Source organism: Coregonus clupeaformis, chromosome 5 (assembly GCF_020615455.1).
Source record: "Coregonus clupeaformis isolate EN_2021a chromosome 5, ASM2061545v1, whole genome shotgun sequence".
In the NCBI taxonomy this organism is placed as follows: Eukaryota; Metazoa; Chordata; class Actinopteri; order Salmoniformes; family Salmonidae; genus Coregonus; species Coregonus clupeaformis.
In genome coordinates, this window is record NC_059196.1 from 20,559,828 (window position 1) to 20,583,816 (window position 23,989).

A 23,989-nucleotide genomic window follows, 5' to 3' on the forward strand; every position below is an offset into this window, starting at 1 on the left:
TGCATTGAGCTTGTCTGATGCTTTAAGAGCACCGTTCGATAAAATAAAAAACAAATTACTCAAGAGGGAGCCAGAGATCAAGATAACCAGAAGAAAGAAACCTTAACCTGACCATCCTCCCCCCGCTCCTGCTGGCTTTCGCAGATTCTGCCATTACTCTCCTGAAATTGCCGGTAATAGGCTACATGAGGAGTTGGCAACCTTTCTCATGTGGAATGCCAATTTATCTTACCATTTCTACCGATCTGCGTGCCAGTTATGGTTTTCATATGCACATTTTTGTGGAACAGTTTCATTTCATTTATAATAACGTCTTCATATCTCAAAATCATTGTCAAGTGGTTAATCAAAACTCTATCCAAATATACGTGAAAATTATACAACCCTAAAAAGTAACTTCTATTGCCATTGCCAACTACATAAAAATAGCCTACATATAAAGCCAACAAATAAAAACATTGCAGCCTGCAGGTAGAAATATCCTGATAAAAATAAATAAGAGTATAAATCATATTGGCTACACATGGCCTGTGTGCAACGTACTTGCAACATTATATAACATATTCTGGGCCCTCAGGTTTCCTGCACCAGTGAGCTCAGGACAGACACAGCTGTAGGCTATTTGAGCAAGGGATAAGTAGTAATCAGGTAGGCCTATTTTCCACTGGATCAGAGCATGCCTATTGTCATTCTCAATGAATGTAAAAACATACTTTGCTTGCTAGCTGTTTGAGGTGAAGAAAACATTACTTTGAGAAGCTCCACAGCTCATTAATGGTGGTGCGTTAAGCCCATCAGAAATACTATTAGATCCCCATTTATATGCCTATATTTGTGCGCAGGCCAGGTAGCCTATAGGCCTACTTCTATGAGTAATCAGGTGTGCGTCCTTACTCAACATTGACATGAGCACTCCAAACAAAAGACAATGACTAAATTGACAAAACTCGTAAATGGAATGAAATAAACCAAAACTTGTTTCTCACAAGTGTAGCATAGGTTGTCCACTCCGACAATGAGAACGGTAAAAGACTGGAATAATAATATATTGAATGCATTAACAGAAATTACCGTAACCAAAGAAACATTGTAGATTCAAAAATTCTAGGAATTAACAGTAAATGTACTACTGGTGATATACTGTATGTAATGGGGAATTTATATACACTAACAATCAAATGCAAACAATTCACACAATGAAGTTATGAAACAATGAATGTGCACAAATTGGCGGGAGAGCGCATTCTGGAGAGAGACGTGCATTGTGCATCTTAGCCACACTCTCCTTCTTCTTAGACTGTGCCATCCCCGTGGCCTCCACAATGGATTAGTCTCGGCCTCCGCAATGGATTAGTTCACTGAGATGGGCGCGAATAAGACAGGAGTCTCATGTGCCATAAAAAAATTGATATCTATTTGCTACTACTCAACCCCAAACAAATTGCGGTTGACCAACATATCGACCAAACGACTAATTGGGATCAGCCCTACCCTATATAGTGCACTACTTCTGAGCAGGGCCCTTAGGGCTCTTGTCAAACTTAGTGCACTATATAGGGAATAGGGTGCCATTTCCGACGCAGACAATGTGTCCATGACAGCCTGCCGGTTAAGAGTGGTAGACATGATGACTGAGGCTGAGAGTTTTTCCTGGCCTTAGGACTCTAATGGCAACCATCGGTGCTGTGTTCTGGTCCTTACCCACATTCTGCTCATGTCACTCAAGTCAGCCTTGTTCCTCATCGAGTCCTTTATCACCTGAACACACACAGAGACAGAAAGAGAATTTAGACAAGGCTGTAGCCACAAGCCAAACGTTCAGAATGTTGCTGATTCAACAGAGAGCACTACATGTGAAGTTGTACTGTATGCATTGTGTGGGTGTGTTCAAGAAGGCCAGTGTGTGGGCAATTGCCTGGGTTCTCAGAAGTGAATGAATGTGTCTGGGGGTGTGTGAACAGCACTATGCTGATCATTTGCATGGTGCATGATGCTAGTCATTGGAGGTTGTAGCTACTGTGGCTAAACACTGTACAGTAGGATATATTAATAGAAGTAGAGGCTATGTAGCCTGGCCCCAGATCTGTTTGCGTTTGGCATGACAATGACAATTCGACTTCAAATGATATTCCCTATGGGCCGGTTTCTTGGACACAGATTAAGTCTAGTCCTGGACTAAAAAGCATGTTCAATGGAGAATCTCCATTTAAATAGTTTTTTGTCCAGGACTAAACTTAATCTGTGTCCAAGAAACCGCCCCTATATTTAGTTGACTTAAACCTTATATTACCAGGGAAGTTAACTGAAAACATATTTACAGCAATGACCTGGGGAAGAGTTGCAGGGGAGAGGACAGGAGAGGGGTTGAAATTAGCCAACTGGAAGCTGGGGGATGAGGAGGGCCAGATTAGGAATTAAGACAGGGCGACCAGGGTTAACACCCCTAGTCTTGGGATAAGTGTTGTGGGATCTTAGTGATCACAGAGCGTCAGAATGTCAGTTTAAATTCCAGCAGGATCTGGTCTCCCATTCAAGCCCAACCCTGGCCCTACCCTGCTTAGCTTCAAACCAAATCCAGCAGAGTAATAAACTGGGAATATTGTATCATTTGAGACCTCTTGAGCACAACTCTATGGAGAGCTGGGCATGTCCCTGGCATGCAGTATGTTCAGGGTCGTGTTCATTAGGCACCAAAAGAAAGAAAATTGAGTGAAACAGGGAGGGACTACCGAGTCTTGTTCAATAACAAATGCTAATTTCCGCTTTCCGTTGCAAAAGGTTTTAAAGGGTTTTCTATTGCATGCCTTAAAGATTGCAACCCAGGTATGTGTCCCATCAGGGCTGTATTGGTGGGTTCAGACTTACGTTGGGATGGCCGTCTCGCAGCAGCTTGTGGAAGACGTGGCAGAACTTCCAGCAGAGCACCGCATTGCTGGAGAGCGGCAGCCGGTTGACCGCCGCCCAGAAAGTGTGGGCGCCCTTCTCATGGTGGGTCCCCAGGATACAGGGTGAGACGGACCAGTCAAGGAGAAACACACAGGAGATGGCAGAGAAAGCACACACACTCTGACGAAGGCTGCTATGACAAAATGTGCAAAGGGGGGTTTTAACATAGAGGTGTTTTGCTTGCCTAGTCAACATCCATTGTTCTCTCAAGAGGGGCTGAAAACCTATCACATATCTCACAGAAAGACCGTCCAGAGCAGTCTGTCTCTCAGTCTCTTTCTCACAAACACACACAAATTAATGGCCTGATCCCAGCAGACACCAGGGTCATGTTACATTATTGTCATGAAGGAACACTTAAGAGCTTCCACAAACACATGGGAATCAACATCTCTATAGTCTTACCTCCATAACTTGCTACATTTGCACACACTGTATATATATTTATTTCTGTTGTATTTTTGACTTTGTTTTGTTTTACCCCATATGTAACTCTGTGTTGTTGTTTTTAATCGCACTGCTTTGCTTTATCTTGGCCAGGTCGCAGTTGTAAATGAGAACTTGTTCTCAACTGGCTTACCTGGTTAAATAAAGGTTAAATAAAAAATAAAAATAAATAAAAGTCAGAGGAAAGCAGATTCTATCCAACACACACACGCGCTACCACTACGCACACAACTAACATAGACACCGCACATACAGCGCCACACACACAGCAACACACCCGGCTCCACAAAGAGGATATTCCTGGCATGCTTCTCTTTGACGGCGACCTCCTGCGTGTTGATGGCCTTGTTGATGCTCACAGCCTGTGCAGAGGAGGAAGTGGAGAGGGAGAGAGGAAAGAAACAGAAAATACCAAATCAGGGCAATGCTTTTCACTCCTCACTTGAGGAACACACACACAATTATTTATTTTTAGATGATTTAGCAGACGCCAAAGTGAATTACATTTTAACACATTCAGTAGGCTACAGGTCTATGTAGCCCATGATGTGGCAATCAAAGCCTAACCCTGATGTTTCAAACACCATACTCTAACTGAACCATTAGAAACACACACACACACACACACACACACACACACACACAGTGACAGCAACTATATAATAAATAAATAAATCAGTAACAAAAGAGAATACTTGTAGCCTACTTGTACAAGTAGCCTACTTGTTCTGAATATTCAAGAAAGCAATCCTCAGTAAACTGGCCCAGTGTGGGCTTGTCCAGTTGCATAGGGTGGTGGTAGGCCTACTTCCAGTACTGAGAGGGTTAAACAAAAACGGCTGAGCAAATGCCATGTACACACACATCACAACCCCATCAGCCATCTGCCAGGTAAACATCTGATTCCTCACACACACTCCCAGAAAGCCTTCCATACAATGGGCCCCACTAAAATACCACCAGCCACAAAGATGAAGAATCATTTCACTTCAGGGTTATCATTTTTCAATTCAGGAGACATTCTTTTAACTTCTGTGTAAAGAGCCACATTCTTTCTCCCTTTTACATTTAGTGATAGGCCTGAAAGGGATACTCCAAATAGGCCCATTTGATCTCGGTCTCCATCTGAGAGGAAATGCAGCCCCTCTATGCAACTCCACCTCCTCTTCTCGGGGCCTTTAAAATCAGGGATGGGCAACTTTGATGGGATCACAAAAAATCTGAACATATCATGAGGGGCCGCAGTGGCTCGCGGATCTGTGTACCCACATCCATACCCACACATGCAGTCAGAGCCGGCCCTAGCCTTTTGGGGGCCCTAAGCTAAATGCCCCCCAACTTGAAAAACATTTTAACGGCCCCCCACAGTGGAAAGAACGTTTTACAGTTAATTTCCTGCAATTCTACACATTTTGCCAAGGGGCGAAGAGAAAATGTCATAGTTTTAAAGCAAGTTTGATGCAATTCTACACATTTTACCATGGGGCGGAGAGAAATATTTGCAGTTTTTAAACTTATTTCCTGCAATTCTACAAATGTTGCCCTGATTTATGCCATGTTAATATGATATCTGAGTGAGAGTGACTTACAAAATCAATGGGGCCCCTCCCCGGTCCATTATTCGACCATGATTACTACAAGTTTATATAGCTGGCTAGACTAACTTACCAATCAAAACATTTTTGGCTGACATGGGCTAATTGAGTGACTGTCAGTGACTGACATAAAAAGAGAAAGAGACTTCAGATGCACATCCAAATTTTGAAATTGCACCTTGTGTATTCTACTATTCTAACTCTCAACAGTAAGTTGCGAACCCGACTGAGCTCCTATATTTAAACGTTTTGATCTGTGGGCCTACAAAAGATGGGCGGGCCACCACTTGCCCATCCCTGCTTTAAATGAATACCTGGGTAAATCTAGCATGTTCTCCGATAAAGAACAGTGATATGGAGGTCTGAAGTGGAGTGGCTGGGGGTCACAAAAGGACAGGCCAGGTTGAATAATCTCACTTCCCCCAGATGTCCTGAGTCCTCTCTGGGAGGGGAGGCAGAGGGTGATAAATCATCACAGGTCCACTTCACTGGTGGTTCACTGGGAGCGCAGGAAGTGTGTTGGTTTCACACAAAGGAAGAACTTGCTGACCATGGCATTCAGAGGAATAGCCTAGGAGTAGTACACTACATATTCATGCTTGGTTGGAGTAAAGTGCACACCAGAAGCGTATGATGGAGGAAGTCACAAGTCGAACCCCAAAAATGTATATACTGGGTGATTATTTGGACACCTTGTTCATTTGGACATGTAGATTGTTTCTATAATGATCAAATCAACAAAACTGTATACAGACACTAGGGGCGCAAGAGTCATGACGAGAGTAGACAAAATAGCCTACGTTTCTGTCTGTCTTTTTCTCTCAGCCTCATTACAAATGGCATATTCACAGCTCAAGGTGACAAAGACAGGCTTTGTATTGACAGGATCGATTCACAGGGCCACTGTCTAATTAAGTCACAGCTGTGCCTTCTGAAGAGGAGAAGGAGGAGGACGAGGAGGAAGAGAGGAATGCAGAGCTGGCCAACATCTCTCAACACACACTGCTCCCTGGTTCAAATTCCACTCCATCCATGTCTGTGCTAAGCTTGTACCCCTGCAGAGGATGAACCACAAACCATGCTCAGATGGTATAGCCATGCCTTCGATCATTAAAACATACATGCAGGGTTGACATGGACACTGGTGTTACAGGTGGAACACCTGTTGTTACATAATCAAGCACAAGCCAAGAGATGTGTGTGTCATTATGTCAACACTGCACACAGAGCCATGTATCTGTCCAAAGTCTCCTGTGGTTTCCTTTGACAACGACAGATAAGCTAATGTTTGACCTTTTCAAGTGTCACCATTGTTTGTCTATTAGAATCCACTGCAGGATGGATGAGACTTATTGATAACCGCTCAGGAGAAGACTGGACAAAAGACAATATCTCATATCTAGATTCCACTTGGATAGAAATACTGCAAATATAGTCTATAGCATCTTCGATACTGAACAAAAATATAAACGCAACATGCAACAATTTCAAAGATTTTACTGAGTTACAGTTCATATAAGGAAATCAGTCAATTGAAATTAATTAATTAGGCCCCTAATCTTTGGATTTCCCCTGACTGGGAATACAGTTATGCATCTGTTGGTCACAGATATCTTTTTTTTTTGTATGTATGGGAGTGGATCAGAAAACCAGTCAGTATCTGGTGTGACCACCATTTGCCTCATGCAGAACGACATCTCCTTTGCATATAGTTGATCAGGCTGTTGATTGTGGCCTGTGGAATGTTGTCCCATTCATCTTCAATGGCTGTTCAATGGCTGTGCAAAGTTGCTGGATATTGGCGGGAACTGGAACACGCTGTCATACACATCGATCCAGAGCATCCCAAACATGCTCAATGGGTGACATGTCTGGTGAGTATGCAGGCCATGGAAGAACTGGGACATTTTCAACTTCCAGGAATTGTGTACAGATCCTTGTGACATGGGGCTGTGCATTATCATGCTGAAACATGGGGTGATGGCGGCAGATGAATGGCACGACAATGGGCCTCAGGATCTCGTCACGGTATCTCTCTGCATACAAATTAACATCGATAAAATGCAATTGTGTTCATAGCTTATACCTGCCCATACCATAACCCCACTACCACCATGGGGCACTCTGTTCACAACGTTGACATCAGCAAACTGCACGCCCACACAATGCCATACACGTGGTCTGTGGTTGTGAGGCCGGTTGGACGCACTGTCAAATTCTCTAAAACGACGTTGGAGGCAGCTTATGGTAGAGAAATTAACATTAAATTCTCTGACAACAGCTCTGGCGGACATTCCTGCACTCAGCATGCCAATTGTGTTGTGTGACAAAACTACAAATTTTAGAGTGGCCTTTTATTGTCCCCGGCACAAGGTGCACCTGTGTAATGATCATGCTGTTTAATCAGCTTCTTGATATGCCACACCTGTCAGGTGGATGGATTATATTGGCAAAGGAGAAATGCTCACTAACAGGGATGTAAACAAATTAGCGCGTTTGGAACGTTTCTGGGATATTTTATTTCAGCTCATGAAACATGGGACCAACACTTTACATGTTGCATTTATATTTTTGTTCAGTGTAAATGCGTTTATATTTTTGTTCAGTGTAAAAATAGCACTCGTGTCTACCCTTACATTTCAGTCAAAACTCCCCATGTTTTTTCCCCTAAAAAAAAAGTTTCTGAAAACCAAGGAACCATGAAAGGCTCCCAGCACTTGTGCAAGCGGTTCCAACACAGGAACGACCCAATTAGTTCACAGAGCGACTTTGTCGTCCGTCTGAAAGAGAGTGTCAGCTGCCCAGGACTCCTGGCAAGCCAATGGGACTGGAAGTTGGAGCGGCTCGCTGGCATCGACAGGCCTATTAACTCATCTCATCGCAGCATGGGCAGCCGATGAAGTGAGATGATGACTGCTATCAAATTTAACTAGGAGGTGAGAAACAGACTGTGGTGGTGGGTGTGTTGGGGTTGGGGAGATTAGACAGAGGATGAGGCTTGCCACACAGACAGACTAGTCTGGACTGGGCCCACCTATGTCATGCACAGAGAACTCTAGAGGCCTCTCCTGTCGCCATTGGTATGCTAGTCCTCGCCTAGCTGTCAAGAAACAAACCTTAACGGCCTACACACTTGATCTTAAAGGATAGGTGCAAGCAATATGGTGAAAAATCCACCCAGCCTATCAGAAGGCAAGGTGAAGGAATTACCATACTGCTTAAACCTATCAGATCATTTGAGATCTACAGGAGTGCCCAGGCCTTAGGGTTGGATTTGGGATTCAGCATGAGCCTGTGTTGTCTAGTACTGTGCAGGACCCAGCCGGTGCCTTAAAAGCCGGCCAGTCAGTGCCTGTTTAATAATGCAGCGATCTCACATTAATGAGTCATTTGCCCAAAGAAAGCATTTGAATAATGGTTTTGACTGCTTCACATGAACATGACTAACGACCCATCCCATGGTATAATGGGGATTTTTTTTTTATTCCAAGCTTTTCCTGCAGATATATCTGTACTAGGACACTAGATGATTATGACGACAACGCAGTATATTCTTATCACTGCTCTAGGAAACTTGTTGAAGAGCAGAATAAACTTAATGATGGTCCAAAAACATCTGCAGAATAAACTTAATGATGGTCCAAAAACATCTGCATTTAGAGATGGCACCCTCTACTCCTGTGCAACCAAAATTCTGATCGATTGAATCAATCAATTAACGCAATCAATCCAATCAAAATAATAGTCTAAATAAAGAAGCCTGGGTTCTCACGAGTTTGGGGAGCTGCCATCCTTGCATGACCTACATGGCTGACAGGGAAGAAGAGTGCTTTTCTGGTGGTGGTCTTGATAAATATCTGCTGAAACCACACCAAAACACAAGTAGGGCCCAAGCAGCACACACTATTCCCTGTTCCCACAGTACAGTGCTTTTATCTGGCCACATCTCTTCGTAGATTCCTCGCATTCCTTTTTCGGAAGAAGATAATGAGTTTTTAAAAAAACACATGAAAATCAGGATATCACCGATTTTCACAGCGATCAAACGGTACGATGAACTCACCGATTATGGGGTGGGCCCAGTGGGGGGGGAAAAGGGGAGAGTTTGTGTTGTTGTTATCTTATAAAGTGCATTCGGAAAGTATTCAGACCCCTTGACTTTTTCCACATTTTGTTACGTTACAGCCTTATTCTAAAATTGATTAAATTGTTTTTCCCCCCCTCAATCTACACACAATACCCCATAATGACAACACAAAAACAGGTTTAGACATTTTTGCTAATGTATAAAAATATAACCAAATGAAATATCACATTTACATAAGTATTCAGACCCTTTACTCAGTCCTTCGTTGAAGCACCTTTGGCAGCGATTACAGCCTTGAGTCTTCTTGGGTATGACGCTACAAGCTTGGAAACAGGATGCACCGGAGCTCAATTTAGAGTCTCATAGCAAAGGGTCTGAATACTTACGTAAATAAGGTATTTATGTTTTTTATTTTTTTTATCAATTTGCAAACATTTCTAAAAACCTGTTTTCGCTTTGTCATTATTGGGTATTGTGTGTAGATTGATGAGGAAAACATTTTTTAAAATCAATTTTAAAATAAAGCTGTAACGTAACAAAATGTGGAAAAGGGAAGGGGTCTTAATACTTTTCAAATGCACTGTATGAGGAGATTCAGGCACCGTGGACTGGAGGTGCATGGCGGGCTGCTGCGGTGGTACTGCTACGATTTGCCCACCACTTCAAGAGGAATGGGTAAACAGGGAAGGCTGGAGCGAGTGAATGAAAACAGGAATCATGGATCACTGCCTGTGAATGCGTCGGCACCGTACACAGAGGTGCTGTGGTGGGGAGAGGGTCAGTGGGTCTGGGGGGGGTAGAGAGCAGGGGGAGGGGGGCGCTCAGTCAGGCTTCCTGTCTTGGCACACCCTGTCCTGCCCATTTCCTGCCTGCCGAAAATGCACCCAGCTCCTCCCCTCTTCCTCCACCTCAGGCCTAGTACCCGGTGCCAACCCAAACAGACCTCACAGCTCCAGCTCCCCTTTTTTTTAAAGTTTCCTTTGCCAGCCTCTTCCAGGTGGCCCCAAAGATCAATTGGACATACTTTAAAACTTTTATCCCCTACCCGAAGACAGACACACACACACATTTTGTAGCTGTTTGACACTAATAATGCTCTCCTGCTGACAACGATTGCTTTAGATGGACATTTTGAAATAACTAATCATACCTACTAGCCACTTCCTGAAAAGTTACTCACTTCACATTACGTCACACTAGACAGACTGAAAAGTCATCCTACTATGCACTTTAAAAAAACACACCTTTTTAGGAAGCAAATGTGAAAACCTAGCATATGACTAACGTCCCTCAAAGCAACAAGCTGTAAAAGCCATAAGAGTGTAAAAGCAAGTGGGTTTATGTTATATTATTTCTTCAGGTTTGAACTCCACCCCTTTTAAAAAAGGTCAGCACTCTAAAAAAGGCCCTCTGTGTTACTTGTTTTGGTAAAGGACTGTTTTACAAATTTGACTTCGATATCCGCTCCCATGGAACACTCACTCTACACCTTTAAGAGCCTGGCACGATGGGGAAAGGAAACACAAAAGACAATCCCTCCAGCATGGCCACTCTTCCTGTCTATATGAACAGAGACAACATGGATTAGACCAGGGTTGTGTTCATTAGGGCACACCGTAGCAAAATGTTTCGCAAAGAAAATGAGTGTTCTTATTGGACAAGTTTAGGTAGTCCCTCCCCGTTCAAGTCAAGAGTTTTTCCTGGTCAGGTCATGTGCTCAGAAAATAACTCAGGACCTTACTCATGTAAGGACTCATGTAACTCAGGACCTTACCAAAGTATGACAAAATACTGTGAATATAAAGCTGTCCAGAATCAAACTGGTCGGCCTAAATATTTTTACACTGAATAGGTATATACTACTGTATTGTCTCCCTACTTCTCATTGTCTCATGCCTATTAAGACTCCATTATCACTTCAAAACCTCCAGCATTGAGCTAGTCAAAGTCTATGACCTCACCGACAGCAGGCTTTTGTTCCTGGGGGGCTTGGGCTGGAAGACAGGACAGCAGGTGGTTGAAGAGAAATACTGGCCGGAGTGTGGACTCTAGGGTCCAAAGGCCATGGCTAGTATAATCAAATCTAAACCCCATGGTCCGTTTACAAGCCTCCTTTGACAAGACAGCTTTCTGCAACCTCCTGTGAGGGAGGCCTCCTATCTGCTTTGTGTAACTAGTGTAACTAACTTCCTGAAGGAGTGCTGACGTCATAAAAGCACTGTAAAAGGGCAAGCACATCTGCTGCTGAATTAGTTTGTGGTTTCTCTATGCACATTTACACTAATTAACCTTGATAAAGATGCTATGACACTGTAGAAATGTAATACAGTCTTACAAGACTAGGTTTTAGTTCGCCTTAACAACAATAGTAGGGCCTATACCCAAGATGAAAACGACATGGCTTTTCTCTGGGCCCTCTTTGAGAACCATTCGATATCTGCTTTTGATTCTTGCATCTGCCAAGACTGTTGATGTTTTCATACCGTTGTCTCTCAGTGCATGACATGAATGACCAAAGCAGAGGCGTCTGAGCTAAGAGGACACTGACAGGCAGGTGGCAGGCAGGCAGGCCTTTATCTTCCTCTGGCTGAGAGAGAGGAACTCATCTCAGAGAGCAGCCTTGAGGCTTCGTCTGTTTGATCCAGAGCGATGAACAGCGCTCCAATAACATATTTATAACGTGACTTTGAGCAACTGGTGGTGCTTCCAAGAACAACTGAGTAGCTTTTTCCATCACAACAAGTGTCTGTCTCAAACAAACTGTTGTGTGTCCTCAACAGCTACCTCCACACTAATGAGCTTTCAGGAAGAGCACAAAGCCCCTGGAGATGCTTTCGTATCAGCCCCCTTCCCCCACCCCTCTATACGGAGCCAGAGTAGCCGACACTGTGTTGGCACTGAAAGGGCAGTCTTGGTGCTTTGGCCCTGCTAGTGCACCTGCGCCAGAACTCTCACACCAAGTCCTGCCAGTGTTGAATTGACCCTGAGGGGATTTCTCAAGTGGGGATTCCCCAATTCACAAATTACTAATCAATGTTCTCCATCTGCTGTTGTAGGCCATTCATGATCAATCATTCACAACAGCATGCATAGCCTCTACCACTATAATCCATGATATTTGCAATGACACTCATGCTGTAATAAAAATGTGATGGTTGTGTATCAATAAGAGTGATTATTAGTCTGAACTAATCATGCATTGTTTGTTTTGTTTTGTAAGGCTGTATCTTATGTCCCTGGTGTTTAGTAAAATATGGTGCAATCCAACCTATTACTAGATATGCTGCTGTCTCTAGTAGCCTTACAGAAAGTATTTAGCTGACAATGACACACATTGCAAAGCAGCTGGGCTACCTTAAGTCTGACTGACATCGTTATCGTCCAAGAAAACAACACTACAGTCAGATAGCTCGTTCACATTCTAGTCACTGTGAAAAACGTACGCGTGATTACGTTATCTAATGACCATAGAGAACGGGCTACTGTGAAGAAATAAAAGGTGAAACATCTGATCAGTCGGGGGAAATTCGTTAGCAAACTATAGCCCAATTCACTAGTAATAGCCTACACTAAAACATGCATCTGACTGGAGTCTGGACTATCCTATAACAAACCATAGCATACACGGCCAATTTAAAAAAACACCACGTCGATACAGTTGCATGATCATCAACTGATTTAGAGCCACCATGAACATATAGCCGGACTGCAGTATCTTAACTTGTAATTTCCTAAAGAAACAATCCTGGTAACAAATTAGTTCGCTCCCACCCCAAACATACATATCTGTTGCGCCTTTTCCGCAATAATGCTCACTGGAAAAATAAATCGATATCTGGAAACCTACCATTTTACTAAGATCCATAGTCCCAGAAAAATGTAGGGTGGCTGTGAGATCAAAAACGAAGCGGGTCGCTGGCAATACTTCGACAGAATAGTCTACAACTGGAAAATGAGAAATCTAGAAAGCTTATGAGGGGGAGGGTGGTGGAGTGAGCCCGTTAACTCAACATGTGTCCCGATTTGGTATCAAATGCTCTCCAATTCCTTTCCTTCCGTGTCCATTCTCCTCTCCCGGGTCCTACGTGCTCAGTTAACAGTGGGGGCTCCCAGCCACAGCATCCGACTGTCGAGAAGCGGAACCGAACTGTCTAGAAAACGACAGTCTACCCCTAGAGTAGGCTACACACGGGAAAGTGTATGGTACGCTGCCTCTCGTGTATTTTTCACATATGCTTCATACCATTTTAGATTGCAATATTTAAAACGACATGGTGACTGAGTTTCTAAACATCGTGAATTTAATATCTGTCCGGGGCTTTTGTGTAAGCAACAGCATGCTCTCACTGTGAGACAATAGGTGCAGACTAGGGATGGCACAAACCCCCGCCCAAACTAACCTCGTACATCACCATGTAACAAATTATACAATCCTGAAAACACTATCAAAGAAATGATGAGAATGCGAAAACACCAGAGCAGCGTGGCTCAGGCACACTGGAAATTATCATGATGGTAAACAATGTAACTTTGTATCACCAGTGCAACAGTATAACAAATAATCAGTGATTGGGTGACTGCTTACATGTGGCCATGACATTACTCTCTGATGTAGGCCTATGTCTATGGGCCATATTGAAATAGGATGTGCTATACGAAAAGTGTAGCATAATTAAAGTAAGTCACTGTCAATATCAAAGTTATGCGGTGACACTACTGCAAAAAGGAGCCGATTACAGTCTTCAACTATGCTGAGGCAATGTGGCTATAAACTTTAGCCTACATCAGAGTAATTTTAGGTAAATAGTGCCCTCCTCTGGTTACTCTGAGACAGAGGTTTATATCAGAATTATGAAATGATTTCACTGTCTGGAGTCTTCACAAAAAAAATCGAACAGCTCAGATAATTTCAGATTACTATTCAAAGGGTAGGCTCCTTAATTATAGAAAAAACAAACTAGTCAAAGCACAAACAAGTCAATATTTGACCAAGCATATCATTATTTAGTAATAACCTCAGCAATGTGGTACCGAACACATTAAATTAAGTATTTTATCTGAATTCTTTGCACGTCATGCATGAAAAGCACATTAACAAATAAAGTTACTATTATTATTACTAGGGCCAACTGAGGTGCAAGTCCACGGTAATCAATAGGTGACCCATTCTCCTGCTGGCTGACTGGCCACTCCACACAAACAGTCACTCTTCAGACAAAGCCTGCTCTTCACCACAGTCTCTTCACTTCCTGGTACGGTGTGGGCCAATGGTGTGGGTGGACCCACCGAGCACAGCTCTATGGAGAGGCTGCAATTCTCACATACACTACTCTAGGCCTTTATGAGTATCATGTTTATATTGTAGTCAGTTGTAGAATATTGATTGTTTGCAAAACTTCTGAGTTTCTCTTAATTTGGGTCCCCATAGATTGATTCCACCTTAGTGATGGTGGTGCCGAGCACACACACAATCACACCACACACCAAGTTTCAAGGGTGAAAATCCCCTCTGTCTCAATTCTGTGGGCAAAGTTTATATAATGGCCTTGAACGTGGCTGAGACAAAACCGTTCCAGACCAAAAATCAACTTACTGGTAGGTCACAATGTCATTTAATTGCTGAGTAGGCCCTTCTAGCCAGTTGGCCAGACTCAGGGCATATCGCTACTGTGTGTGAACAATATCCACTAAGCTATAATTGTTTTGCTCAGTAATAATATAAAGTTAGAAATTAGATCTAAAATCAAAAGTATTATTGTAACAATAATACAAATGTAGGGCATTGTGATGATGTAACCTAAGCATCCAATGTCCAATTAACTTTTTTCAGGTTGTAAAATATCTAATCCACTCCAAATTAAAAACAGAGTTAATGCCATTGTGATCTTATCTCTGCACTTTGTTCCAATGGCTGACCTGCCACTCATGTCCAGGACTTTTTCTATTTAAAGCCGGTGCAATGAGGCCACAGGCCAGTGCCTGCTGTTTTTGCTGCCTCAGTGGTTTTAATGGTCCTGGGCCGCTTTCGCTCTCCCTGTGCGTGTGTGTGTGTGTGTGTAACTACCTCTCTCTGGTTATAATGACAGGGTACAAGCACAGGGTGGGGGTAACTTACATAGGCAGGAAGAGAAAAAGGAAGACCAAGAGTGTTTGTAACAGAGAGAGAGAGAGACATTAGAGAGTCCGCCCTGCTGTGTTGCTTGTGCCCAAGGGACATTCCACAGCTGCCAGGGCACCACCGTGCCCCACTAAAGAGGGCACAGGCTATCTCTTAGTCAAACTAAGGTACATGATCTAAGAAGCAAACTGTTAACATCCTCCAAAAGTGTCAGAATGACTCTTACTCTCCAAAAGCAGAGGATTTCAACAGATTGTTCTGAAATTGTTTCTGTTGTTAGAAACAGATAAGATTAGCATTCCTGCAACATAATTTAGTTCAAATGTAATTTGATCTTAGAAATTAAGCTAATTGATTGCACCCAAATTGGCCATTTTAATTTATAGGATTCATATAATATTCAATAAATATAGTACCTAACATCCGATTTGGACCAAACTGTTTTCTAACAATGAGTAATACATGAGGAATCCAAAGAAATTGTCACCCATGGACCCCCCCACACCCCACACCCCATGTCAATCCCACCCCAACAACGAGTATATAGTATCAGTTCTCTATGTCTGACAAGTAGTATGGAACTGCGGCTCAGAGTATGGTTTCTTCATCCTATGTAATGTATTCCCAGTGAATTTGGTGATGTCTTGTCCCCTGTTCAGTGAAAGTCATTGAAGTTACCAGTCCTGACATTACCAGGTTCTGGCCACTAGATGGTGCTGTTCCAGATGATTGCGCAATATTAAAGGGATCGGGTGTTGAGGTTCTGTGGGCGGCTTTTAACCATTTCTTTGGATTCTTTATTGAATATTATATGAATCCTATAAATTCAAATGGCCAATTTGGGTGCAATCAATTAGCTTCATTTCTCAGATATCTAATTATATTTCAACCAAATAATGTTGCAGGAAAGCTAATCTTATCTGTTTCTAACAGAAACAATTTCAGAACAATCTGAGATGGTGGGTGTCATGGCTTGCTGAAATGACATGGAACGACCCATACTGAATATCCAGAGGCAGCCTGCCTTGGAGAGCTGTGGGATGCAGGAGGCAGGCAGGAAGGATCTGGATCTAAATGTAAGGCCTTAATTATGTTGCCACAATGCTGTGTGGTGGAGTCACTCTCAGGATGTATCCCACAATAGAAAGCCCAGTCTGGGAACTGGGAGACCCAGGAGAGATTCTAAAGTGGGGTGCCGGGCTGAACGGAAGTAGCCTTCCCACAGACGCAGCCATGTTTCTCTAATTTCAGACGACTATCCAGACAGACACGCTGTCATTGTAGCAGGCTGTACTTAGCTATGGTTTCTGACCACATCAGTGGTGTTCATCATCACCATAATGCATTCCAGGGAAGATGGATAGAAAAACATCACCATGTAGTCTAGGCCTACTAGCCTATTTCAGGAATAGCTAGAAAGAAACTAATGAAACCAGGAAGTTTTTATTGTGATTCAAGACAAAGTCAGGCCTGTCATTCCAGACGAGAAAGAGATGGATAGCAGCTCTCCCCTGGAAGTTAAATGGTTAGTTAAAGTGGTACGGTGTTCAAATGGAGGTGGACTGCTGAAACGACTAAAATAGTTTATCTCAAGATGGTCATTGAGCTCATTTTTAACAACTGTGCCGTTACGTTTCATGACCGATGAGAAACAGTTACGTAGCAGTACAACTGTGACTCCAGAGAGAGGAATGGCAGTCCTTCATAAACAAGCACACCATAGATTAATTCAATCTCCAACTAGAGAGATCATTACTTATTTCAGGTCTCTAAACATGTCATTACAAGCATGCTGTATGTGTTATCTGGGCCTGGGCAAGGTATTTTTATAACTCTGCGGACAAAATGACAGCACGAGGACTCAGAGTCTGAACACACCCTTGTTGTTTACCCGACTCTCAGGCTCTAAGCCTCACCAAGAGAGGAGACCTGGGACCCCATTACTTCACCCTTACCACTAGCACTCTACTCTAGAGACTTGCTCTGTGTCAATGCACATTTCTATACACCATAAAAAGACTGCATTTTGCCAACTCCTATGGTCATTGGTGTAACAGCACAAACAGATCTGGGACCAGGCTAGATTGTATTAGAGTGCTTGTGCCTGAACAGAGGAGCTGGAAAGAGGTCTTAGAGCAGAGCCAGACTGGTGGTTTTGGGACAGTGGTGAAAGCCAGCAGATTCAGGCAGATCCGAGCCACAACAGATCAGATCAGATTAACTTGGGGCTGATCCCTGTATTAAAGCACAAACAAGATTTCATTGATTCCTCCCTCCGCCGCAGAACAGCTTTAGGACTGCCGTCAAAAATCAACCATAACAAAAACAACTACCATAACCAGATTAGGAATCATATCCAATTTGCACAATTTTGAGAGGAATGTGGTGTGATAGGCTAAATATTCAAGTTTAGGCTTTCATCTCAAATCAATGTCACAGCACACTACGACTACAAGACACAGCCAAACTCTGCTCTCTGGATCAATCTTCAGTCCCGCAAATGAGTGCTCAAAAGCTCATTGACTAATTTAGCAGTGGTCGTAGTAGAAGATGGGAAAAGCAGGTTGCAGCCACCGCTGAAAAATAAATCATCCAGCAGAGCAGGGCAATTTAGAGGCTTGATTCGTCTGACCTACTTTTTGACTGGTCTGGTCTGGGAAGAGGGGGGAGAGACCGCCAAGCAGGAAGTGTCTTGTCCACACAGCTCAGAAGTGTGCATGAAAAATGAGCATGCTTTTTTCTGGACTTCAGCTCTTGAGTAACAGCCTGTCAGCTATATGGGATGTATAATTCATAGAACATCCAAACCATTAAAAGGAGCAATCTGCAGTTGCTACATCCATTTTTGGATTTATAAATGAATTATGTACCCATTGATTCTAGAAGAATATAACTTACAAATGCCTCATGAGCTTAATTCAACTGTCCTACCTTATCAGAACCCAGAATATAAGCTTGTTTTACTCCAATGTTTGTAAACAAAGTAAATGTGACAAACACGATATAGCCTCAAAATATGATTAAAACTAAAATGTTGATATCATGGATGGTCAGTCCTTGCATCCATAGTTCTGTCTATGAATTTGAGAGTGGATACATTTCTCCAGCCCCATCCCTCAGCTTTTTACCGAAACGCTTTGTTATTGTTTGAACTGCGGATTGTCCCTTTAAAGGACATCAACAAACAGTGCTGCTCAGTTCCACCCTTTCTCCCAATTTATTTCCCTGTATAAAAGCAACAATGATAGAGAGCTGGGTGGGACTCTCACACACCCCAGTATGTAGGCCGATTGTACTTTCCAGAACCCATCACAATATCTCTCAGGCTATTGGTTCTAGTGCTGTGTCCAGGAGTCATTAAAAGCCTTTTACTGCAGTTCGATACATGGTAGTGGTATTTATGGATAGTCCAGGCAGACACATTCAGCATTTTTTCCTACCTCTCTGAATAGTCCAGGCAGACACATACAGCATTTTGCCTCTCTCTCTCTCCACAGTTATGTAGGCGTCACCTCTCCTGAGATATGGTAAATCAGACCTCTGTTGTTTATCAGGCAGAATTCCTCAAAAGGACTACATCTGTGCTCTTAGGACTGACCCATTTCAACAGATTTTTATCTTGCACTGAAGACCCAGCACTGATGTCATGTCTCTATAATCTTTGTAACGTCAACTTTATGTGACGACATATTTTCTCTCTGCTCCTACGGGTGGTAGGCTATTTGAGGCATAGCCATCAAAAACTCATATCAGCGATGTTACCCCCTGCTAAGAATGAGGGGGGATGATGTTAGCTTGCTGTTGTGTGGTGGTACTATAGTACTGCATTGTACTACAAACATCGTAAACAATGCATTTCTGTAAACACTCGCTCATTTAGGTCAAGTTGGCGCGCACACACCTTCGCGCACGGATCATGAGAAATGTTCACAAAAAATTAAAAAATTACATGGAAATTCGAACGTGCGAAGAAGCACCAATCAGTCAAGCAGCTGAATCATGATATTGCCACACGTTTTCACGCTGAACGGATCATTGCCAACTTCAACACAACGGACGGTTCCAACTCGAAGCTTTACCAGAACTATTATAATATGTTCACATTTCGTAGTCCCTTCTAATTCTGTACAAGAAATCCCGAATTCCCCCAAGTTCCCACTAAACAAGTGTTTTACCTGACCGCGTTCAAAGTTCTCCTTTTCAAGTTCTAAACTGTTGGCACCACCGGTCCGACGAATCAGCGCTTTGGGAATTGGGTTCGGTACTTGCTGCATGGAGCTCTTCACTCGGTCCATTGTGTCTCTTTAGAATTTCCACTGAAAAATAATATTTCTACAAAGATATCGTCCAATTATTTATAAATTTGACAATAATAGTCCATGCAGTCAACCAATTCAGAAGGTCATTTCGCCTGTCCACCGCGTCTCCCTCTGTCGGCGATGTCATGTTTTTAAGCTGCGTTCGTAACCAAGTAGGAAGTAGGAATTTACTAGTTGCGAAGTCGTAAATACAGTTGGATACATTCATGTGCTTTGAATTAGTTGAGAAACTCAGATTGGCTAATGCCCAACAAGCTGTGTAGACCATAAACTAGAAGTACAGCTATCATGCTTGTAAACAAATGATAGTGTTCAGAAAACATATTAATAGATTGCTTTTTATAAACAAGGCTTTGTTTTCGCATTTAACTGCCCAAATGCTGTTATCAAGGTCATTTTCTTAGTAGGTGACGTCAGAGGTCAGCATGTGGGAGAAATGGGAGCTCAGGATGATAGAGGAGTTTCCCACTAGTAATTACATTTTACATTTTTTACATTTTAGTCATTTAGCAGACGCTCTTATCCAGAGAGACTTACAGTTAGTGAGTGCATAAATTGTTCATAATTACCATTTGGAGGGCCGTTCAAGTGGATTTTCCCCAGTCGTATGTGGTAAATTCCCACTCCCCACTTGGTTACGAACGCAGTATTACGCCTGATGTACAGTGGCGTTGCTGGTTGCACTAAGCTGATTTTAAAATATAATCCCCATGCTCTCATGTTGATTACCTTTTCTCCCTATGCAGTCTAAATCAGCTTTTTTGCGAAGGTGCCGCACTGTTTTGACACTGATGAACTAGGGCAACAGTTACTCAGACCATAGAGATAGATAGAAGACTCATTTTTGTATCTGTGCCACTATTGCGTCTGTGACAGCATGGGCAGCGCCATTGAGGCTATCTCCATTTTGAAGTAGTCAATTTTATTTTTCACGATTGGCTGATCCTTCCTGATGACCCGGTTGGACATGACTCCAGCAGAGTCACCAGGAGGGATCAGCCAATGAAGTTGGAAGTCCAACCTGGACTCAGAGGTCAACATAACATAGTACATGTAAATCCAGGGCACACCAATTAGTATGATATGTTATGTTTCGTATGGTAGGTATTACCTTGTGGATGTCCATCATCCATGTTGTATGATATGTTACGAATTCCAATTCTTATGATATGTTACGAATTGTAATTTGCACAATATGTAACAACTTTGCTAAACGTATGGCCCCGTGTAGCTCAGTTGGTAGAGCATGGCGCTTGCAACGCCAGGGTTGTGGGTTCGTTTCCCACGGGGGGCCAGTATGAAAAAAAAAAAATGTATGCACTCACTAACTGTAAAGTCGCTCTGGATAAGAGCGTCTGCTAAATGACTAAAATGTAAATGTAATGATATGTTACAAATTCCAATTTGTTGTAGATAAAGTTAGCTAGGTTAGGGTTAAGGTTAGGGTTAGGAGTTAGGTTAAAGGGTTAAGGTTAGGGTTAGCTAACATGCAAAGTAGCTAAAAAGTAGTAAATAGTTGCAAAGTTGCTAATTATCTAAAAAACTAAAGTTGTCTGTGATGAGATTCGAACACGCAACCTTTGGGTTCCTAGACATTCACTAGACCTTTGCCTTTAACATTTCTTACTAATTTGAGTATCCCAGATTTACATTTACTATGTTACATCTAGTCTATGAGACCAGGCTGGAAAGTCCCACCCAGTTGACCACATTTAAATGGTGGACGCCCTCAATGGCGCTGCCCATGCTAATATGGTCTTTTGGCTAGGCCTTTTGGCCACTAGATGCCTCTATCATTCTCTATGGCCCAGCTGCAACCGTCACAGACTCCTCCCAGAAATGTCAATAACTGACTGGAATTCCGCTGGTGTAGAGCTGACCCCAATTAGTCGACAGGTTGATTGTTTGGTCGACCGAGATTGTTTTAGTAGAGCAGTAACAAATATATATATATATATATTTGCGCCCATCTCAGTGAACTAATCCATTGCGAAGGCCAAGACTAAAAGCCAATTTATGCTTGATTCGAAAATGTGGTTGGAGGCTCCATATAGAGGCTGTGACGCAATTGCGGAGCTCCAGAGGCATGCAGAGGCCAAATCGAGCTCCGTACCGCATCGCCATGCGGAGGGCTCTGTCTAGTTCCACATTGACATGATTGGTTGACGGTAGGTGGGGGCGGTACATCCTGTATAAACACAAACTCACTTCCTTGACAACAGCTCTGCGTCGCGAAGCACAATAAGTATGTATGCCCTGACTTCTGCTGAGGCCATTCTTGCCCTGATTTCTGTTTAGGCCATATCACCGTAAATGCTTCTGACTTCTGCTGAGGACATATCACCGTAAATGCTGCATGGCCAATGCAGATGTCGGATTGACCATGCGCCCAGATGCACAATGCACTTCTCTCTCCAGAATGCGCTCTCTCCCGCCAATTTGTGCACATTCATTGTGTGAATTGTTTGTGTTTGATTGTTAGTGTATCAATTCCGCATCACATATATCACCATTAGTACATTTACCGTTAATTCCTATAATTTCTAATCTACAATGTCTGTTACTTTGGTTACAGTCATTTATTTTAATACATTCAATATTATTATTCCAGTCTTCCTGTTCTCATTGTTGGAGTGGACACATTGTTTGCAGAGTGCACAACCTATGTTACACTTGTGAGATACGTTTTGGTTTATTTAATTCCATTTACTAGTTCTGTCAATTTAGTCATTGTCTTTTGTTTGGAGTGCTCCTGTCAATGTTGAGTAAGGATGCGTGCGCATAGAAGTAGGCCTATAGGCTACCTGGCCTACTTGCAAATGTAGGCATATGGGGATCTGATAGTATTTCTGATTGGCTTAAAGCACCACCACTAATGACCAGTGGAGCTTCTCAAAGTAATGTTTTCTTCACCTCAAACAGCAACATCCATTAAGAATGACAATAGTACCTCAATGTATTTGAAAAATATTTCCAACCAACTCCCTTTCGATAACCACTCAGCATGAAAGGGAAAAATGGCATGCTCTGATCCAGTGTAAATGCTTGACTTGGACTGAAATAGGTTCCGGTACTCATTTTGGGTGCTGGTACTGTTTATATTTAGGTGCAGGAGCTCCACAATACTTTTGAGCTAAGACCCATTTGCGACTAAGCTTTAACTTCCTGACTGATGTCTTGAGATGTTGCTTCAATATATTCACATAATTTTCCTTCCTCATGATGCCATCTATTTTGTGAAGTGCACCACTCCCTCCTGCAGCAAAGCACCCCCACAGCATGATGCTGCCACCCCCGTGCTTCACGGTTGGGATGGTGTTCTTCGGCTTGCAAGCACCCCCTTTTTCCTCCAAACATAACGATGGTCATTATGGCCAAACAGTTCTATTTTTGTTTCATCAGACCAGAGGACATTTCTCCAAAACGTACAATCTTTGTCCCCATGTGCAGTTGCAAACCGTAGTCTAGCTTTTTTATGGCGGTTTTGGAGCAGTGGCTTCTTCCTTGCTGAGCGGCCTTTCAGGTTATGTCGATATAGGACTTGTTTTACTGTGGATATAGATACTTTTGTACCTGTTTCCTCCAGCATCTTCACAAGGTCCTTTGCTGTTGTTCTGGGATTGATTTGCACTTTTCGCACCAAAGTACGTTCATCTCTAGGAGACAGAACGCGTCTCCTTCCTGAGCGGTATGACGGCTGCGTGGTCCCATGGTGTTTTATACTTGCGTACTATTGTTTGTACAGATGAAAGTGGTACCTTCAGGTGTTTGAAAATTGCTCCCAAGGATGAACCAGACTTGTGGAGGGCTACAATTTTTTTTTCTGAGGTCTTGGCTGATTTCTTTTGATTTTCCCATGATGTGAAGCAAAGAGGCACTGAGTTTGAAGGTAGGCCTTGAAATACATCCACAGGTACACCTCCAATTGACTAAAATGATGTCAATTAGCCTATCAGAAGCTTCTAAAGCCATGACATCATTTTCTGGAATTTTCCAAGCTGTTTAAAGGCACAGTCAACTTAGTGTATGTAAACTTCTGACCCACTGGAATTGTGATACAGTGAATTATAAGTGATATAATCTGTCTGTAAACAATTGTTGGAAAAATGACTTTTGTCATGCAGAAAGTAGATGTCCTAACCGACTTGCCAAAACTATAGTTTGTTAACAAGAAATGTGTGGAGTGGTTGAAAAACTAGTTTTAATGACTCCAACCTAAGTGTACAGTGAGGGACAAAAGAATTTGACCCCCTCTCAATCAGAAAGATTTCTGGCTCCCAGGTGTCTTTTATACAGGTAACGAGCTGAGATTAGGAGCACACTCTTAAAGGGAGTGCTCCAAATCTCAGTTTGTTACCTGTATAAAAGACACCTGTCCACAGAAGCAATCAATCAATCAGATTCCAAACTCTCCACCATGGCCAAGACCAAAGAGCTCTCCAAGGATGTCAGGGACAAGATTGTAGACCTACACAAG

At 42.7% G+C, this 23,989-nt stretch overlaps 1 protein-coding gene across 4 annotated transcripts in view; it reads right to left on the reverse strand.

Moving 5' to 3' along the window:
• LOC121564486 (huntingtin-interacting protein 1) overlaps positions 1-19,626 on the reverse strand; it is a 42,332-nt gene extending 22,706 nt beyond the window's left edge. For 2 of the 4 annotated variants that reach the window (XM_041875793.2, XM_041875787.2), the window contains exons 1-4: positions 19,369-19,626; positions 3,692-3,755; positions 2,866-3,008; positions 1,702-1,758 (exon numbers count right to left, since the gene is read on the reverse strand). In XM_041875793.2, the coding sequence (XP_041731727.1) occupies positions 1,702-1,758; positions 2,866-3,008; positions 3,692-3,755; positions 19,369-19,488 (384 nt within the window). In that variant the 5' untranslated portion in view covers positions 19,489-19,626. Of the gene's footprint in view, positions 1-1,701; positions 1,759-2,865; positions 3,009-3,691; positions 3,756-12,922; positions 13,207-18,633; positions 18,866-19,368 lie in introns of those variants that run through there. The other 2 variants (XM_041875795.2, XM_041875801.2) reach the window with 2 other exon arrangements.
• Positions 19,627-23,989: the final 4,363 nt, after the last annotated feature.